General features: G+C 48.0%; 3 protein-coding genes across 3 annotated transcripts; 2 read left to right on the top strand and 1 right to left on the bottom strand.

Moving 5' to 3' along the window:
• Positions 1 to 1,385: 1,385 nt before the first annotated feature.
• LOC309589003 (olfactory receptor 2A2-like) lies at positions 1,386 to 2,324 on the top strand (the record flags this gene model as incomplete). Its single annotated transcript, XM_082308838.1, has 1 exon — positions 1,386 to 2,324. One exon carries the CDS (start codon positions 1,386 to 1,388, stop codon positions 2,322 to 2,324), a length of 939 nt encoding a protein of 312 aa, XP_082164964.1.
• A 6,607-nt stretch (positions 2,325 to 8,931) lies between these two features.
• On the top strand, positions 8,932 to 9,867 carry LOC309589002 (olfactory receptor 10T2-like; the record flags this gene model as incomplete). The annotated part of the gene is made up of 1 exon (XM_082308837.1): positions 8,932 to 9,867. The coding sequence occupies one exon, from the start codon at positions 8,932 to 8,934 to the stop codon at positions 9,865 to 9,867; it is 936 nt and encodes a 311-aa protein (XP_082164963.1).
• Positions 9,868 to 15,215: 5,348 nt separating this feature from the next.
• Positions 15,216 to 15,722, bottom strand: LOC309589045 (histone H2A-like; the record flags this gene model as incomplete). Its single annotated transcript, XM_082308896.1, has 1 exon — positions 15,216 to 15,722. One exon carries the CDS (start codon positions 15,720 to 15,722, stop codon positions 15,216 to 15,218), a length of 507 nt encoding a protein of 168 aa, XP_082165022.1.
• Positions 15,723 to 15,976: the final 254 nt, after the last annotated feature.

Raw genomic sequence — 15,976 nt, 5'->3', positions numbered from 1 at the left:
CAGGATCAAGGCTGTTTGTGCTCTTTGTGTTTGTGTGAGTGCTTTGTTTTCAATCGGTGTGGATCTATGTGACAGGCCATGTATACATGTATGCATGTGTACGTGTGCCAGTTGGAAAACACATGCTCAGCCTCACTACTTGGTTGAACATGGGGACATGGAGCTGCAGCAGTGTTGCACTGCATCAAGATACTGGATTTGGCAACTCCTTACAGTAGGATTTATCCTATGCTAGTTTCTCAGAAACAAAAAGCTCTGTATGCTGTTGGAGGCAGGGAAATTCTGGGAGGCAGCAAAGGCATAAAGGGGAAAGTGATGGAGGAGACTGTGTTTAACAGTTAAAGAAACCCATACGAATGAAGGGCCAGTAAGTACAATGCCATGTGAGTACAATGCCATGTCCATTTCACAATAAAGTGGTGTTTACTTTCTGGAAGGATCCCCAGAGTTCAGGTATGGAACTCTGGGGATTTATACTTGAGATTAATTTTTGTACTGCCTTCTGGCAATCAAAACAGTGTCCCTTCAGACGCATTACACAGAAAACTTTGGCTTTAAAAACAAATGAATGTAGGGAGCTGAACAGAGTGGAACAGCTCTTTGTTTCACCTGTTTTCTGAGAAAGTACACAGAACTTTCTAATAAGGTTTCCCTAATCAAAAACACAGAGCTGAAAACATCACATTTGTCCAGATGTTACAGGTAAGGAAACTCTTGTGCATAAATGTTAGTAACATTCTTTTAGCAACAATTATCTGCTGTGCCTCCAAGTGTAGCTCTCAGTTTGTACAGCAATCTGAAGTGAAGTTAGATGGAGAATAATGGATCAAGCAACTGCAGGATTCAATATGAATTTCTCTAAGGTAAAGAGAACACAGCAATGGATTAGAAATGCTAGTTGGCTTAATAGTAAAAGCGGAATTATTCTGTGAACTGTGCATTCATTTTAATATGGACTTAATTTAAAATAGCTGCTTTCAAGATGTTCTGACTTTACCTTAATCGACACCTGCAATCTTCATCATGATAGAGAGCTGTTATTTTCTCCAACAGAGAAACCCCACCGCCCAAAAAAAAACCCAACTCAGAAAAAGAAAGACATCAAGGCCAAGCTAGGCAGTAAAGTTGTGCGAGATTGCTCAAAACTGCTCAAAGTTTGTGCAGAGATTAGAGCTTGTAATTCAGATCTACATTGCTCAGCATGGTAAGGGTAGTATGCACCTTCCACTGGAGTCAGAGGGAAAAACAGGTAGAAGGGAGCCGCAGGGTAAAGAGTAAAGGATGCAACATTCTTAGGAAAACTTCCAATTATCTTTCCTTTTCCTTGCTCCTTCCCTTCCAGATCCCTGTGGCCACAGTGTGTGCTGTCTCACCTCCAGCACAGCATGCAGAATGAAACGTCTGTCACAGAATTCATCCTCCTGGGGTTCTCCAGCAACCCAGCCCTGCAGTTCTGCCTCTTTGGCATTTTCTCTGTCCTCTACTCTGCCACTCTGATGGGAAACGCACTTGTCTTTGTGCTTATCTGCCTGGACTACCGCCTCCACAGCCCCATGTACTTCTTTCTCTGCCACCTCTCCATCGTGGACATCTGCTACGCCTCCAACAATGTCCCCCATATGCTGAGGAACCTCCTTGGACAAGGCAGAACCATCTCCTTTGCTGGGTGTGGGACACAGATACATCTTTATTTAATTTTTGCACTTACAGAGTGCGTGCTGCTGGCTGTGATGTCTTATGATCGCTATGTGGCAATCTGCCATCCACTCCGCTATGCCCTTATCATGAGCTGGAGGGTGTGCCTCACCCTTGCTGCAGTTTCATGGGCTTTTGGGTTCTTATTTGGCACATTGCAAGCCTCTCTGGCTTTACACCTGCCTTTCTGTGGCCCCTGCGAGGTTGACCACTTCTTCTGTGAAATCCTTGCTGTCTTAAAGCTGGCCTGCACTGACACTACTGCCAATAAAGTCCTGATCTTTGCTGTTTGCGTGTGCTTCCTCCTCTTCCCTTTAACCTTAATCCTAATTTCCTACCTGCACATCCTGGCCACCATTCTGCGTGTCCACTCTGTGGCAGGATGGCACAAAACTTTCTCCACCTGTGGCTCCCACCTGACCGTGGTGGGTCTGTTTTATGGAAACGCCATCTTCATGTACATGGGGCCTGGGAGTAGTAACTCGTCTGGGAGGGAGAAAATTCTTTCCCTTTTCTACAGTCTTGTCAGCCCAAGTTTGAACCCCTTGATTTACAGTCTGAGGAACAAGCAGGTGAAAGAAGCCTTGCTGAAGCTTCAGAGAAGGAAAAGAGTTTTTCATTCCGTGTAGTTCAGGATCTAGGCTTTCACCTGTCTCTTGTCTTTCTGCTCTTTCTTCTTGAGCTCTTTGGGTATTGCTCACTGAATTTTAAGTGGTTAAAATGTAACACAAGAGATTATTCAAATGCATTTGTCTCTGTTTCTCTGTACGGTCTAATGAATATCACAACAAAAAAATGACTAATTATTATTCCTTTTATTAGAGATAACTAATTATTCTTCCTCAAATGCAGCCATCCTAGGCAGGTAGTATGTTTTACTAGAACTATTGACCCAGCTGGAAAAAATAGTTTGTTTTCTCATTTCTAACTAGCAGCCAGAATAAACTTCTGTGTAGCAGGTTTTTTTCTAAGCATATCAGTTGATCTAATAAGATATTATTTTTCCCTACCATATTTGTATTTCCTATATCCTTAGGATGCTAGAGCTTCAACTCTATTATTAGAAAGAAAAAGAGAGAAAACATGATGCTAAGGGGCTTTGCTTTTCGGGAGGGTGAATGAGCCTGTGAAGAGTTCTGCTTCTGCACACTCTCATGTAGGAAGTGAACATGATGACCACTGCAGTGCAGAAACTAGCTTTGTGTGGTTTTGCCAGGCTGCTACCCACAGCAGTTCCTCAGGCTGAGCTATCTGAGGTATCTGCACTCTGCAGTGTAATTCTTGCATTGACCCTGACTCAGGGTGTAGGTTCTTAGCGCCTTCCCACATTTCAAATGTCTTTCTTCCTGCAGCGTTATTTACTGACAACTATGCTTTGGAAAATTTTCCCTGGTCTCTGTGTTGACATGTCTAACAAGGAGGTCTAATGGTTATAAAGTGCCATAAATTCCATTGGTCTATCAGCTTTCATGGAATTAATTGTCTGCAGGATCATCCCTTCCAGGAAATAAGGCTGCTAACTGGGATGGGGTTTTCAAAATAGTGGACTACATTCAACACGTAATTCCTCTGTATCTTTCTACTTGGCACAAGTTTAGAGGAGAAGAAAAGAATCTCCCTACCCCTCATCCTAAACAAGCCTTTGAAGGTTCCTACCTTATATGTTCATTCAGGAGAACAACTGCAGGTACTTGTTGAAAACTTCCTGTGAAATACATAACAGTGAAGACAGCTGTCCTCTTTCAACAGAAGAGAAATGGGAAAGCTGGCACCCCTTTCAGCAACAGGCGGCAGCTATGGCTGTGTTCACTAATGTGAACACACTAAATGCCAAAAATTGATTAGCCACTTACCATTTGGTTTGAACAGGTGTTAATCTACCAGCGGAGACTATTGCTGATGTTCTAACCCTGAGCATCAATAAACCGGATACATAAGTCCATTCCTACTTGAACCCTGTAGAAGTTTGGCTTTTCCTAATGAAAACGAGAAAAGCAGAACTGAAAAACACAAAGAGCACCTAAAATTCAAACCACAACAGGCACAGTTGCATTTATAATGCTGACCTGTCTCTGGTGCTCCTCTATCAGAAAGCATCTGCCCCAGTTAGGCCACACAGCAAAACACCATCTGACCTCATGGTTGGGCTGCCTACATACACCCATCTTAGAGTTTGAGGGAGCGGTATATAGCTCAACGATGGCGATTCAGCATCTTGCTCGGGGCTCGGGCTTTTTCTGCTCATGCCCAAGGCTTATTTCCACTTCCCTCCCTCAAGTGGAAAATAGAAATGGAGTTTAATAAGAAGATGGGACAAATTGTGGTGATATCATGGGCAAATCAGAATAAACAACAACCTGTGGTGTATCTGGATTCTGGGTTTGTTTTAACAACGAGACTAGCCCCTACTTGATTATTTCTCTCTCTCACGCACACACATGCACAAATGCACTCACACGCGTGAGCTGATGAGGTTCAGCACATACACAGTGCTCCAACGCAGAGATTGCAGCTTCCCTTCCCAGCAGGGGCGTTCCTGCCAGTCCGGGAAGGTCAGGCAGAAAGTCGCGTTGGTTCCTGCTGTGCAGCTGCTCGCCGTTACCAGTTTCAGAGGCTGCTGTTCAAGGTCCCTGGGCATCCCCTGGGCATCCCCTGTTGTCTCCGCACAGCTCTCTGCTCTCCAAGATCTTCCCCCGCTTCCAGGATATTTCCTCCAGCCAGGATCTTCACCTTTTTCTTTCGGGGGGGGACCTTCTTCTTTTCAAGATCCCTTCTTCTTTTTGGCACCACCTCTTCTTTCTGGAACGCCATGCCCCCAGTTTTCCCAATCTAAATTGTCTGTGTGAGTAGTACCATGCCTCACCAGCCTCCTAACTGATGGTTCTGTCTCCTATGTCTTTATTAATTGTAGGATTCAGGACACACCACTTTTGCTTTTTCCAGGTGTTACCAAAATTTACAACCAGCCCATACTGGTTGCAGTTAGCAAGTAGCGGGCTTCTGCTTGAGAGTTCGGAAGTCAGTTTCAGACATTCACACACCCACAGACCTTGCCATACGCATGCACCCAGTCACGTGTTGCGTGTCAACACTCACAGTTTAAGCTACTTTTTTGTCTACGACAGGTGTTCAGATGCAGGGCATGGCCAAAGAAGTGCATTCCCCCCCTTCAGTCTACGAGGTGAGCAGGGAAGAGTCAATACTGGTGTGGTGGGTCTCATACCCAGACAAGGTGGCCGATCCCTCTCCTGTGACAGCCCTGGGAAAAGCCACATCGGGGGCTCCATTGCCTCTGCCTAGGTTACTGGGATTCCTCTGCCTGCCCTTGCTCCTTTGTACTCCTTTGTGTTTGTGGAGATGAATATTTAACCACGTAACCTAGCGCTGACAACGCTGGGAAAATGGAGAGGGTCCAATGTTGAAGGCTGATGATGCAAAATGCTGTTTGTGAGAGGCAGGAGACCTAGCTCACCCGCTTGTTCCTGGGCTGCCCTATAAGAAGCACTGTGTGCAATATGCTCTGTTAAACAGGCTGTGTCTGCGTCTGACTGCCTTGTCCTGGCTACAGCACCCTGTCCTGGGGGAATGCCATGGAGAGCAAGGAGGATGCTTCTTCCCCGTGAGCAACTGAGGATGCTCAGCTGAGGGCTGCTGCAGGGGCCAAAGTGGGGAGGGAGGGAAACAGGGGAATGGGGGAGCTGGGAGTGACAGGGCAGACTGGGAGGATCAAGAACCCTGTAAGCACAGGGAGGGGTTAGAGGAGGTTTGATTTGAGGCCTTTTGGTTAACCACCTCCTCAAGATCTGGATCTTCTCTCATTACCGAGTTACCTTGCAGTTTAACAGCCTGTTGTAGAGATGCTGACTGGGAGCCCACTGTACGTGGAGGAGTTAGTGATCTACATGACAGTTAAACTGAGCAGGTGCAGGTCACAGTTAACCTCAGTAGGTGCAGGTCTGTGCTGTGCTGGACGTACAGCGTGGCCTCTGGGCTGGGCCCCTACACGTGTCCTTTGGCCGCAGGATAAACTTAGCTGGTTGACTGTAGCAGAGGAGCCGAGGGGCTCCTGCTTGGTACCAGCAACTGCGCCACCTGCGTGGCCTTCCTTTACCTAAAGTGCAGCAAGAGGGTCTCATGTGAACGTCTTTTATGAATAGAGTTGTTTCCTCCTAAGAAAAATTGTCTAATATCTTGAATGACCAAAACGGAGGAACTTCTCCACAGACATGATCTGTACCTTGTGCCAAGGGAAAATCCATCTGGGGTCTGTCCAATGCTGCACGAACGCAGGGATCCCAGCATCTGAAAGGACATAAGATTCACTTGCTGCCTGTATGGCTCTTCTTAGTCTATCTTATTAAAACAGCCGTTTCATTAAGTCATTTATTAATTCGTTCTTACTCAGATCCAGAAAGAACCCTGCACCGTCTCCCTCTCTCACCTCATCCCTCTCCCCAGTGCAGCACACCTGTGACTGGACCTGATCCTGCACCCACTCAGTTCAGGAGCTTCTTCTGGATTGCGGTCCCTCAAGAGTAGAGCAATGCTGCACAATAGTTTCTGACAGGAAGCTAAAGCCTAAAAGCACAGCAGGAATTTTAGGACTGCAGCACTGTGGTCTGGTGCTTCGTCAGCCTTCTGGATAAAACACAAACTGTCATTCACAGACATGCCAACGCACATCAAACGATTATCCTCATATCAGGAAATCTCAGCTGGTGGCAGGCGGGGGTTACCGAATCTCATCATCCTGTTCCGTATCAAATCGCATTTTTGACTGCAGCTTTGCCTGTTGTGAATGGCACGCTACTAAGTCCTAAACCTGTCACTCCTGGGCACACTACACGTGTGGAATTTTACATCTGGTCTGTCCATACTTTTTCTCATGGCAGTGATTTTAACCCCTTGCATTTTAACCTCGTTGCAGGGCTGGAGCCCAAGTCCTGTCTCCACTAAGTTCATAGGAAACATTTGTTTTCACTTCCAGCCTCTTAGAAATACTTCATCCACTTATTATTCTGCTTGGGGTACTATAGGAGATTTAGTTTGTCTGTCGTCTTTTGGCATTCCCCATTTGCCACATGATCACCTCGGTTCAGAACAAGCTTCTCAGTTGTCTCTCTCGGTGCCTTCCCGCTTTGTGCCACTAAAGCCTGTGGAACACCCCCCCAGCTGTAGGAGCTCTGAAGTAATGCATCTCCTTATATTTCTTGCTATCGAATTATATTAACCCAGAAAACAATGCTGGATATTTTATGCTGGTTTTTTTTTTGTTTTTTGTTTTTTTTTCATTTCAGTCCATTCAGTTTTGGAATCTGGAAAATCAGAATCTGGAAAATAAGGAAAATGTAGTTTGCTAAAAAGTTAACCAAGAAGTTACAGATGAAGGCAGGTCTAAGCTTACAAGGAAGGTCGAGATTATGAACTGTCAAACAAATCTAAATGACAAGGTCTGAGAGATGGCATTTCTTTGTATTCTGAACTCTCCAATGACAATGCTGACGGAGTTAACTCACGGGTTTCCATTTTATGTCATAACGGCATATTGCGTTTGGTTGACTCATTGATTTCCTGGCCCAGAAGTCTGCCTTGTGACTCGCAACTCCAGTTGCGCTAACAAGAATTTACCGTGTTAACGTACTCTGCCCTTTACAAATAATTCCGAAGAACTGTTAATGTATTCTTGAAAAATATGCATTTATTTAAGTTTGTGTGTTAGACTGTGTGGAAGGAATCTTCCCTGGCCCCCACTTGAAAATGAAACAGTCTTCCAGTCATAATATTAAAAAAGACACTTTTGATAATTTTGAACAAAACCTCCCCTCTGTTAGGGAGAAGAGCTTTGAATTATCATTGCGTTGAAGTGTTCCTTCATTTGTCTTCTTCAATTTATGAATTAAAACTGTGAAGTTCACAGTATTTTATTATGTCCCATTGATGATACTGTTACCAATTAGTCCTAGGTTTTGATTTACCACAAAGACTATGTCCCAGAGGTCTCACAGGACGTATAAAGGCGTGACTTGTTTGAATTGCAGGTATTCAGAAAACTCATTCTATACCCTGCATTTCTAACAGCTAGTTTTTCTCCTAGTAGGAATGGAGTTACGATGCCTATCCCCCTTTTTTTCCAGTCCTTGTCAGGGAGATAGGAAAGACTGCTACTGACATCTCAGGCAAGAAATTAATGGCGAGGCTGAGCAAAATTTGCATCAATCTGTGACTTTAGAGTTGTCATCAAAGGTATGTTTCTTTAGGTAAGAGCTTCCAGCAGCTTCTGCAAGTCGGCATTCGGTTTCTGATGTTACACATGTAAGTAAGCTGAACTGTAGGGTCCTGAGAACTACCAAGTTCCCAGCGATTTCTAGAGCAGTGCGACTAGTGTCAGTGACGAAGGATTTAGCCCTGTTTCTCTCTTTCACAGCACTATTGGTGTGAAAGAAACAGTTCCCTGGTTTTGCCTTTCCTCATATTTCACTCTGCGTTGTGGTGAAGCTGTTCGTTATAGCTAGGTTTTCCTTAAAACATTAGAATGTATTTAAATGGGTTGATACACGGCACTAATGGCACTAATGCTGAAACTGAATGAATCAGCAGTTTGTTTCATCTGACATTACGTGCTGTTGAATATGGAATTATAGAAAGAAATGGCTTGCTGGTTTTTAGTTTGCAGTGCTAGATGAACAGTGAAGATTTTGTCCAAGCGTAAAACCGTCTTTTCCTTCCCCTGTATTTAAACTGTCTGGTTTTGAATACTGTTGCACTTCTAGACCCTCTAGTCCCAGAATACCAAATTTTATTATGTAGTGAGATAAAAACCCCTGGGATTTCAGCCTCAAAAAAGCCTGAAGTGATTTTTGCCCTGCGTGTTCGGAGCTGTTAGACTAAGCTGCTACTCTGACTTCGGAGTAAGACACCAAACTTGGTTTTCTTACCCTTTTACTTCCTACTGAAGGAACAGCAAAGAAATGTTTCGTAATGCTACACTGAATAATATTCCTAAACTGAAAGGAGAGCGTGCAAAGAAGCAGGGAACTTAAAAGGAAACACAGTTCTCTGGCTTACTGTTATTATTGCTTCGCCGTAGAAGTACTGTCCACGTGTGTCAGAGGACTACTCCCCGCTGTTAAACCATGCTTTGGGAATTACAAAGGGAAAGTGGTTTTGTTACTTTTCTCACTATTCATGTCAGATTTCTTTTTGACAGTGACCTCTTTCTAGATCAGAAACTTTACGATGAATGAAACCAAAGTGACGGAGTTCGTCGTGATTGGATTTTCAGATTTTCCAGCTCTTCAGATTCCATTATTTGTGCTTTTTTTCCTGACTTACCTGGTCACCCTCACTGGAAATGTCCTGCTAATGACAATTATCAGGCTTCACCGTCACCTTCACATCCCCATGTATTTCTTCCTTTCCACTCTCTCTTTTTCAGAAACTTGCTATACATTTGCTGTCATTCCCAAGATGCTGGTAAATCTAATAACAGACGAAAAGTCCATTTCTTTCACTGGATGTGCTGTTCAGATGCTGTTCTTCAGTGGCTTTGGAGGCACTAACTGTATGCTTCTAACAGCAATGGGGTATGACCGATGTGTGGCTATATGTAAACCTTTACATTACAACGTCCTCATGAACGACAGAGTCTGTAGCCAGCTAGTGGCCTTTGCAACGGTCACAGGCTTTACCTTGTCCCTGGTAGATACCTACTTTATATTCACGTTGCCTTTCTGTGGAGAGAAGGAAATTAATCACTTCTTCTGTGACATGGCTCCTGTCATTCAGGCAGCTTGCACAGAAAATAATGGATTTGAGACAGTAATTTTTATTTTTTGCATCGTGGTTGTGTTTGGCTCATTCTTGCTGACTCTCCTCTCGTACGTTTTGATCTTCAACACCCTCCTCAAGATCCCTTCTACTGAGGGGAAACAGAAAGCCTTTTCCACTTGTGCCTCCCATCTCACTGTGGTTGTTGTGCACTTTGGGTGCGCCTCCATCATCTATTTAAGGCCCAAATCCGCCTGTTCCCTAGAGGGGAACACTCTGATTTCTGTCACTTACACCGTGGTGACTCCCTTGCTGAACCCTGTGGTTTATAGCCTGAGGAACAAGGATGTGCGCCTGGCCCTTCGGAAAGGCCTGGGAAGAAAATCGTGCACATGGATGAGGTGAAGGGAGCTCCTTGAAGTTCTGGGGTGAATGGGCTCTCCCCTTAGGCAGATGGCTTTTTTTGTACCTTGGCACTGAAAAAGCAGGGTACAATTCGATTTGGAATAACGCTGGATGTCAACCTGGGTAATCCTATGATAATCCATAATAGGAGAAATTGCATTACTAAAAGCTGACCTGCAGCCACCACTCGCTGCCAGCTACGTTGCTTCTGGTTTTGAGCTGGTAAGGGAGATGAAAACACCATCGTGAGGTACTGAAGAGTAAAGGATTAGCATGGTACCTACACCATTTGGATAACCGGGCCTGTAAGAGAGCTTCGCTGCCTTTGTTATCCGTTCTTATCCCCACGTTGGCTTTCCGTTCAGAGCCAGAGGTAATTCCTGCACACACAGACTCATAGAAGTTAGTTAGACTGGAAGGGACCTCTGGGGGGCACCTGGCCCAGCATCCCATTTCGGAAGCAGGGTACCTCCTGACAAATGCTCCTTTGCACGACTGTGTCATTCTTGCCAGGCCCTGAGATCATCAGTGTGGTCCTGAAGAACATTTTTCTGCTCCTCATTTCGTACCACCCTGTGGAGGGAAGAACGGTCTTGTCCTCATGACCCGGGTGGGTGTAGAGCCCTTCAGTGAAGCAGCAGTCTCCTTCAGCCCAGCTGATGATGGCCTCTCCTCAGGGAACAAAGCTCCCGGACTTTCACCGGACCTATGGCACAGCATGCCCCGGGGCCCTCGAGTTGGTGGCCGTTAGCTCCATGTCCATTTATGCTCCATTCAAACTGAGACTGTTGGAGAACATACCTGGGCTTGTGGCTCTTCTCCTCTTGGCCGCTTGGTGGGAGACCGAGGAATGCCTGGTTCATCTGGAGCGTACCAGTTCTCTGAACACAGGGAAACAGACTGGCTCTCTTACACCCTTCCACTCTGTGTCTGTTAGTTCCAGTCAATAAACCTGAAGCACGGCCAGAGAAAAGGACAACAGCGACTGTGACTTGGTCTTGCTATAGTGACTTGCGCCCATTGTCTTGGTGGGAGAGAGACAAAGCTGTTGTTAAGTCCAGCCGGGGAGCTGATCTGTCTCTGGTGCTCCTCTATCAGAAAGCATCTGCCCCAGTTAGGCCACACAGCAAAACACCGTCTGACCTCATGGTTGGGCTGCCTGCACACACCCATCTTAGAGTCTGAGGGAGCGGTATATAGCTCAGCGATGGGGATCCAGCATCTTGCTCGGGGGCTGGGGCTTTTTCTGCTCATGCCCAAGCCTTACTTCCACTTCCCTCCCTCAAGTCCCTCCTGCCCGGTCAGATTCAGCAAGATCAGAAGCAAACACCAAGTCACTCGGTGCCCGTGTGAGCACCTCTTTCCCATCTGAGAGCAGTGCTGTTTGAACCTCACGTTCTCCCTTCCTGCACGCGCGCAATCTAAGCCCTGCTAAAATCACCCTCTTTCTAACCACCACATCGCAAACCACGTTAGAATAACTCGCTCAGAGCACGCACTTTTGCTAGCTGCTTCAAGTGTGCCTCAAGATTTTCCCCGTTCCTTTCTAAAGACTGCTGCAGAACCTAAACCTGACGCATTAGCACAGGGACAGGGGTCACTACGAGGAAGTTTATCTTTAACCACATTTTGCTTTGGAAACTATCTGTGAGCTTAAGCCCTCCTGAGCTTAAGTCCTAGACGATATGGCTCCCTCTGGCCAAAAAATGTGAGCCTGCGCTCCACCCCACTGTTACGGTCCCCTGGACTCCCTGTGGCTGACCCAAGCCAAGCGCGCAAGATGCGGGTGCCTTTTTTCCCAGACCTTCCTTCAAACCACAGGGGGTATGATTGCCCCCACAGGCCAGGACTGCAGGAGCTTCACCTTTCTCAGTTCCACAAAGGCCCGGTCCACAAGGGCGTCTAAATTGCAGCTGATTTTTGCTATGCTGTGCAGTCAGGTGCTTTTTGCCCCTCTCCACTTCCCCACAGTCAATTGCAGTTTTCTCAGCAGCCATCTCTGTTTTGGTCCTTGGGGGCCAGCCTCTGGGGTTTGGGGTTTGAGGAGGGATTTCACAGTCAGTATGCGATAGGAGTCGCTTCATCCCTAAGACGGCAAGGGAAGCACAGCTGAAGAGCAGCACAGGGAAGGGAGGAGCAGGTGAAAATGGCTCTTCCAGGGAGCAGCTGTAGATGGAGAGGTGGAAGGAAGCACGCATGAGGAACTGGCTGAGAAGGGAACTGAACTTGAGCTAAGTAAAGGGTGAAATCCCAACTTTTATCTGACAGCGATCGGGCAACAAATGCTACAGCAGCGGCAGCAGTGGCTGTGCCTGACCTGCCACGCAGGCAATACGCTTGCCAGAGCCTGAACCGAGCACGTGGGTCACGCAGCCCTGCTCAGCACTTTGGGTAACAGAGCCTGCGGGCCGAGGCTCTGCCTGTCCAAATGGCACAGGGGAGGGTCCCATGGTGCCGGGAGAGGAGCCACGCGAGGTGTCATTAAGGTGTCAGCGTTTCAACGATAACAAGTCTGACGGGGCCTCTGCAAGTGGCACGGGTGATTCCCAGTGCTGCTGTTGTGCCGCGACACAGGCCACAGTGGGGGTTGTTAAAAGTTAAGATTTCTTGTTTTGCAAAGCATTTACATGTCTGCTGGAACACAGGCACATCAGGCGTAGTGGGGGAAGAAGGTTCCAGGCCTTAGCTGTGATTCCCACCTGCCTGCCTACCCAGGGACACTCATCAGTCTCGTAACACGCACAGGGGAAACACACCTCAGGACTTGCCTTGCCCGCTCTCGCGTCCATAATAAGTATCACCCTTCCCATGTTTGCAGGCATGCGCACAAATCCACCCACAAGTTTATTTTAACGGCAGCAGTCGGGAATAAAAGCTTGGCTCGTGCTGGCGTTACACTGAATCCAAAACTTTGTTACTGTGGTTGGGATTGCTGAACTGTGATCAGCACGAAGAAACAAGGGTCACCCTTTCAGAAAGACCAAAACTGCCCCATTTCATTTCTTTGTGTGTGAAAGGTGTAGCACAGAGGGCTCTTCCTGGTCACTGCCTCTAGCTCTTCCTCTGTCTTGCCCCAGAAAATACGGGACTTTGTCCTCTCACACTTTCCCATGTTGGCTGTGATAATTCTCTCTATAGCTCCAGGATCCCCTTTCATCCAAAACATTGACTCTGCAGCCCTGTGCTGACGCCTTTCCCTCTCTGCACTCATTTCCTTTCTTCCTGTGCACCTGTTTTCTCTCCATTCATGTGCCTCGAAGGCTCTGACGTGCCCCCTCTGAGTCCCTCTGCTCTGCCAAAGCTTGACTGTGCCCACATCCCCCGTTCGCTGGCCAGTCCCACTGATAAGGTTTCTCCCGCAGTGCCCTGCGCAGTGCAAACAACCCCTCTCGTTTGGAGTCGCCTGCTTCCTTCCGTCACCCCTAAGATTGAGAAAGAGTGCTGTTCTTCTCACGTCACGCAGAATGGGGACAAACTGCAGAGAGGACGGGAAGCCACTGAGCCAACAGGACCATTAGCAGAGAGGTTGTAAGCAGTGACAAGGCCTGCACTTTGAAAGTTTCAGAGGCAGCATCCGTTCTCCCCTCCTCCGCTCCAGTCTTGCCCCACAGCTAGAAAAAATCCCTTGTGATTAAACAAACACAGAACATGGCTATAAAGAAAAGGAGAAAGCAAATCCTTGTTGGAAATAAATGGTTAGAGAGATCCTCACCCTTGAAAAGTTTGAAAATTCCTTTCATAAACAGGAAATCTAGCGCAGATATTTAACACACCTCAAACTTAAGGGTCAAACTTAAGGATATGCTCTCCTGTATGCCTTTCTCATACCGGGTTATCTTGCACCACACACCTCAACACCAGGAAAGGAAAGAGCCACAACACGGGTTATGCGTGGCTTATTTTCAGATTTCCAGGTGTGGGGTGCCTTTTTTAACCTTTGATTGCCTCTATATACCGAAAAAAATTTGAATCTCCTAGTATTGCAGTAGTATCGACTTTGTATTTGACTCCTAGTATTGACTTTGTTGCATTTGGAGCACTGATTATTAGTCAGGAACACCTGTGGATTTTATAAATTCCCCATAGTATCGGTAGTTATATCAGTATCGTTTACATCAGCAACAACAAGTGTGTGGTGCCACTGAGATGATTTCCCAGGTATCTTAGAGGTGTGTTTATGTGCTACCTGTTGTCTCTGAGGCTTGAAGACAATGGGAGATGGATGTCTCTCCCCCCTTGCCTCCACTGGAAACCACTTCTGGAACGTGTTAGCAGAGCGAGATTGAAAGAAGAGTGTGTTTCAATCGTTCCTTAAGCCAAAGCGCTTCATGCCCCGAGTTTCTGTAAAGTCCCACAACGAGCTGGGTCACCTGTTTGTAGCAGTTTGGAGTGGAATGCATTTGCCTATGGAAACCAGGCAACACACTTCCCTGCGGCACGTGCGCCCTTCCTTTCTCTTCCCTCTCCTCCCATGGAGTTCCAGAGAACGCCAGCTTCAGCCTAGGATACATACTTAACATCCAGAAGACCTTGCAGTGTGGAAATAAATAGGAAAAGTGGGGGAAAATGAACAACAGTCACTGTCAGAAAGTGGCTTTTCCTGACTTCCCAGGATCCCGAGTGGGGACACGCCCGATGGGAAGATCCCACAGGAGGGTCTGTCCTTGCGTGCCTCACCTGCAAGAAAGGCGGGCAGTGTGCTCAGGCTGGATCCAGAACCTGAGGGCCCTGCGAGAGCCATGGAAAGAAAGGTGTGGAAGACACCGCCCGCCCATCGGGCTCTGCATGGGCAGGCAGCTGTGGGAATTGGGGTGATGGCTGTGATGAGCCCAAGTGCTTTCCTGCCCTCCCCACCCAGGAAGGGCAAACGCGGCTGGACTGCAGGGCCCTTGCTGTCTCTCCCGTATTGCCCCTTGGGATGGCGCAAGAGGAACCTCCAGGGCCCTTTGCTCTTCCAGAAACGTTCATCCTCAGCACCCCTCACAGCCTGCGCCCACCCTTTGCAGGAGGCAGATCCCTTCTTCCCCTCTCAGCTGCTTTCAGACCAAGTGCAAACCTGAGCTGGAGGCAGGTGCTGCCCATCAGGGCCAGTTGCCCTCCAGGCAGGTTCCTGCCCTCTTCCTCAGCAAGGGCTGCTCCACAGCCTCCCTCTGCAGAGCTTTCTGTCTGCGTCCAGCTGCGTGCCCTTGTCCAGCCAGGAGACGCTAGTCCAACACACAGCACAAAAGGCCCCGTGTCCCGCATGGCATTGCAAAAGCTTTTATTGTACCCTTAGAACATAGTGCCTTGCACATGTAGCAGTCCTTGCCTTGCCTTGCTGGTGTGCGGCAAGAGCTTCTACCTTCTTCTCACTTGACAGCAGCAGCGGTACGGGCAGGTGCAGCCCTTGGCGTGGGGCCTCTCTTCTTACTCTTGCCCATCTTCTTTTTGGAGGCTGAGGCCACGCGCTGGCTTTGGGGGACAGCCCTCCCGCGGCGCCTGGGCACGCCGCCTCGCAGGAGCTGCTTGAGCACAGAGCTCTTTTGCATCGCCATCTGCAAGTGCGATGGAGAAATGCGCTTCTGCTTGCTCTTCTTGGAAATCTTGCCAGCCACGTCCATGGTCTTGTGCGTCACCCACTGCAGCACCGCAGCCAGGTAGACGGGGGCCCTGGCTCCAAAGCGCCCAGCGAAGTGGCCTCTGCGCAGCTGCCTGTCTACGCGGCTCACAGGGAAGAGCAGCCCGGCCCGGGAAGACCGGGAGGAGCGGCTCTTCTTGGCCCTTCCTTCACTGCCTCCGGAGGGGCCCCCAGAACATGTCGCTTCAGGCTCTCTCTCCTGCTCAGGCATTGTGCAGACCTCCTCTGCTCCAGACATGCTGCTCACAGCTTGCTCCCGCAGATATCTCCGCGCTGCGCCTTCCCGTGCCCTGCCCGCCTTGCCCGCCTGCCCTTGCTTTCCTTGCTGGCCCTCGCTGGTGGTTCCTGTCTCTGGGCTTGGGCTGCCTGCGCTTGTCCTTGCCGGCCTGGCCAAGCCTTGTCTGTGGCAGGGCAGCCGGGACAGACCCTGCTTTGACCGAGCCCCTCGGAAGAAGGGCTCTGGCTCAGGCCCTCTCCTGCACAGGCTCAGGC

Source organism: Platalea leucorodia (assembly GCF_965183815.1).
Source record: "Platalea leucorodia genome assembly, chromosome: 4".
NCBI classification, from domain to species: Eukaryota; Metazoa; Chordata; class Aves; order Pelecaniformes; family Threskiornithidae; genus Platalea; species Platalea leucorodia.
This window is presented reverse-complemented; position numbering and strand designations above follow the sequence as displayed.